Source organism: Condylura cristata, unplaced genomic scaffold, assembly GCF_000260355.1.
Source record: "Condylura cristata isolate star-nosed mole 26May11 unplaced genomic scaffold, ConCri1.0 scaffold00006, whole genome shotgun sequence".
NCBI classification, from domain to species: Eukaryota; Metazoa; Chordata; class Mammalia; order Eulipotyphla; family Talpidae; genus Condylura; species Condylura cristata.
In genome coordinates, this window is record NW_004567107.1 from 157098 (window position 1) to 158879 (window position 1782).

At 71.2% G+C, this 1782-nt stretch overlaps 2 protein-coding genes across 2 annotated transcripts in view; both read left to right on the forward strand.

Moving 5' to 3' along the window:
• The window catches only part of ZMYND19 (zinc finger, MYND-type containing 19), a gene marked incomplete at its 5' end in the record, with an annotated part of 2636 nt that extends 2211 nt beyond the window's left edge, over positions 1-425 (forward strand). Inside the window, one exon of the mRNA XM_012721148.1 lies at positions 58-425. Within this exon, the coding sequence (XP_012576602.1) occupies positions 58-201 (144 nt within the window). The remainder of the gene's footprint in view (positions 1-57) is intronic.
• A 341-nt stretch (positions 426-766) lies between these two features.
• DPH7 (diphthamide biosynthesis 7) overlaps positions 767-1782 on the forward strand; it is a 4739-nt gene continuing 3723 nt past the window's right edge. The window contains exon 1 of the mRNA XM_012721149.1: positions 767-832. Coding sequence (XP_012576603.1) covers positions 767-832 — 66 coding nt within the window. The remainder of the gene's footprint in view (positions 833-1782) is intronic.

Here is a 1782-nt window from a genome sequence, read left to right on the forward strand (position 1 = left end):
CCCCGGCTCCGCCCGCTGTCCCCGTCCACCCTCCGGCTGAGCCGCCTCTGCCCGCAGCTCCGGGAGTTCAGCATCTGTGGGCGCTGCCAGGCGGCGCGGTACTGCGGCCCTCGGTGCCAGCAGAAGGACTGGCCGGCGCACAAGAGGCACTGCCGGGAGAAGCGGCGGGCCTGCCCTCCGGAGCCGGAGCCGGAGCGGTGACCGGCGGCGGGCGGCGGATCTGGACGTCTCGGACTTCTTATTTATATGTTGATATGTTTGTAAACTCATGTACAGTTTTCTGGGGGACAGTGGGTGGGTTATAAACGACCAAGAGAATCATCTGCTGCGGCCCTCGCTGGCCAAGGTCACTGTGCTCGTCGGGCCCCTGGGCAGCGCAGCGGCCCCAAAGTCCTGCGGGGAAGTAAAGGGTGGACTTGGCTGCCGAGCGCCTTCCGGGGTCCTTGCTGGGCCGGCGTGGGGCCCCTCCAGGCGAGCCGCAGTGGGGCCCACCCTTGTCCCAGGCCACGCCTTGTGTCCCACACCCACCCGTGGGCTTTGGGGGTCTCGGGCTGGGCAGCCCGCTCCCCGTCACTGCTGGCCATAGCCTGGGGCAGCTGTCCCTGCTGAGGACAGGGCCGCGTCTGCAGGGCTGCCCGGGTCCCTGCCGGAGGTGTCCTGGGGAGATGGCCAGCAGCCCGCCTGGTTGTGTGTCGTGGCCACCCGTGGCCCAAGATTCTGCAGCTCCTGGCCCTCTGACGGAGGGAAGTGCCTACTGCACAGACCGATGGCCTTGGGGCCTGTGGGCAGCGTGTGCGGGACAGGGGCAGACGGTGGCACCACGGGCGCTCGGGTAGGGGCTTCCGCAGCCCCATGGCCAGGGACATGGGTGCATCCTGCCATCTGCCCGGGTCCCCTGGCCCCTAGGCTGACGGAGAGGTGCGACATTGGGTGGCGTGAGCCTGGGCGGGCCGGCGGATGACCGTCCTGCTCCCAGAGGGTGGCATGGCCGTGGTAGCTGTGAGGGGTCTAATGGGCGTGTGCCTCTGAGGGCGCGCAGTGCCCGGCGCTAGGGGCCCTGGGGGCCAGGGCCAACAGGCAGGCCGTGGGTCTCGCCTGCTTCCTTGGCCGGGCTGCGTGCCAGGTCACACTCAGGAAAATGATGGGAGTGGAGTGCTGGGCCTCCCGCGATGCCCAGCCTGACTGCCCGCAGGGCAGTGCCCTGTGGCTCGTGGGGAGGCAGGGCCCACACCCCTCCAGAGTGGCCAGTCTGGGCTGCTGAGGTCGCCCCTGCGGGCTGTGATGCTGCAAGGCCCCGCGGGTGTGGGGGCCCTTGGTCCGCACCATCTCCTGGAGCCCCCGGACTAGACCGCCTGCACAGGGGCCACTCGGCCTGGCCGGCCCCAGCGTCTCGCAGCTCTGGCCTTGAGTCCGGTTTCTAGGAGCCCCCAGGAGAAAGCCTCCCCCTGCGTGTCTGGGCCCGCGCCTGGGGGAGGCCAGGCAGCTCTGCCCCTGGAGGTCTCTCCGAGGGCAGCCTCGGGTGTGTCCGCTCAGCTGGCTCGGGCCGCCCCGTGGGTGACCCTCGCCTTGCCGCCGCGCCGGTGCCCATGTCCGCAGGCGAGGCTGCCCACCTGGCCCCACAGTGCAGCTTGCCCGCGTCCGCGGGGCCGGCGCGACGTCCTTGGCAGCCCGCAGATCTCCGCACCCCACGCGGGCCCCCTAAGCGGGTGTGAGGAGCAACGAGGGCGAGCCCCTCCGCGTCCGAGCTCCGGGCGGCCCAGGTCCGCCGGCCGCCAGGGGGCG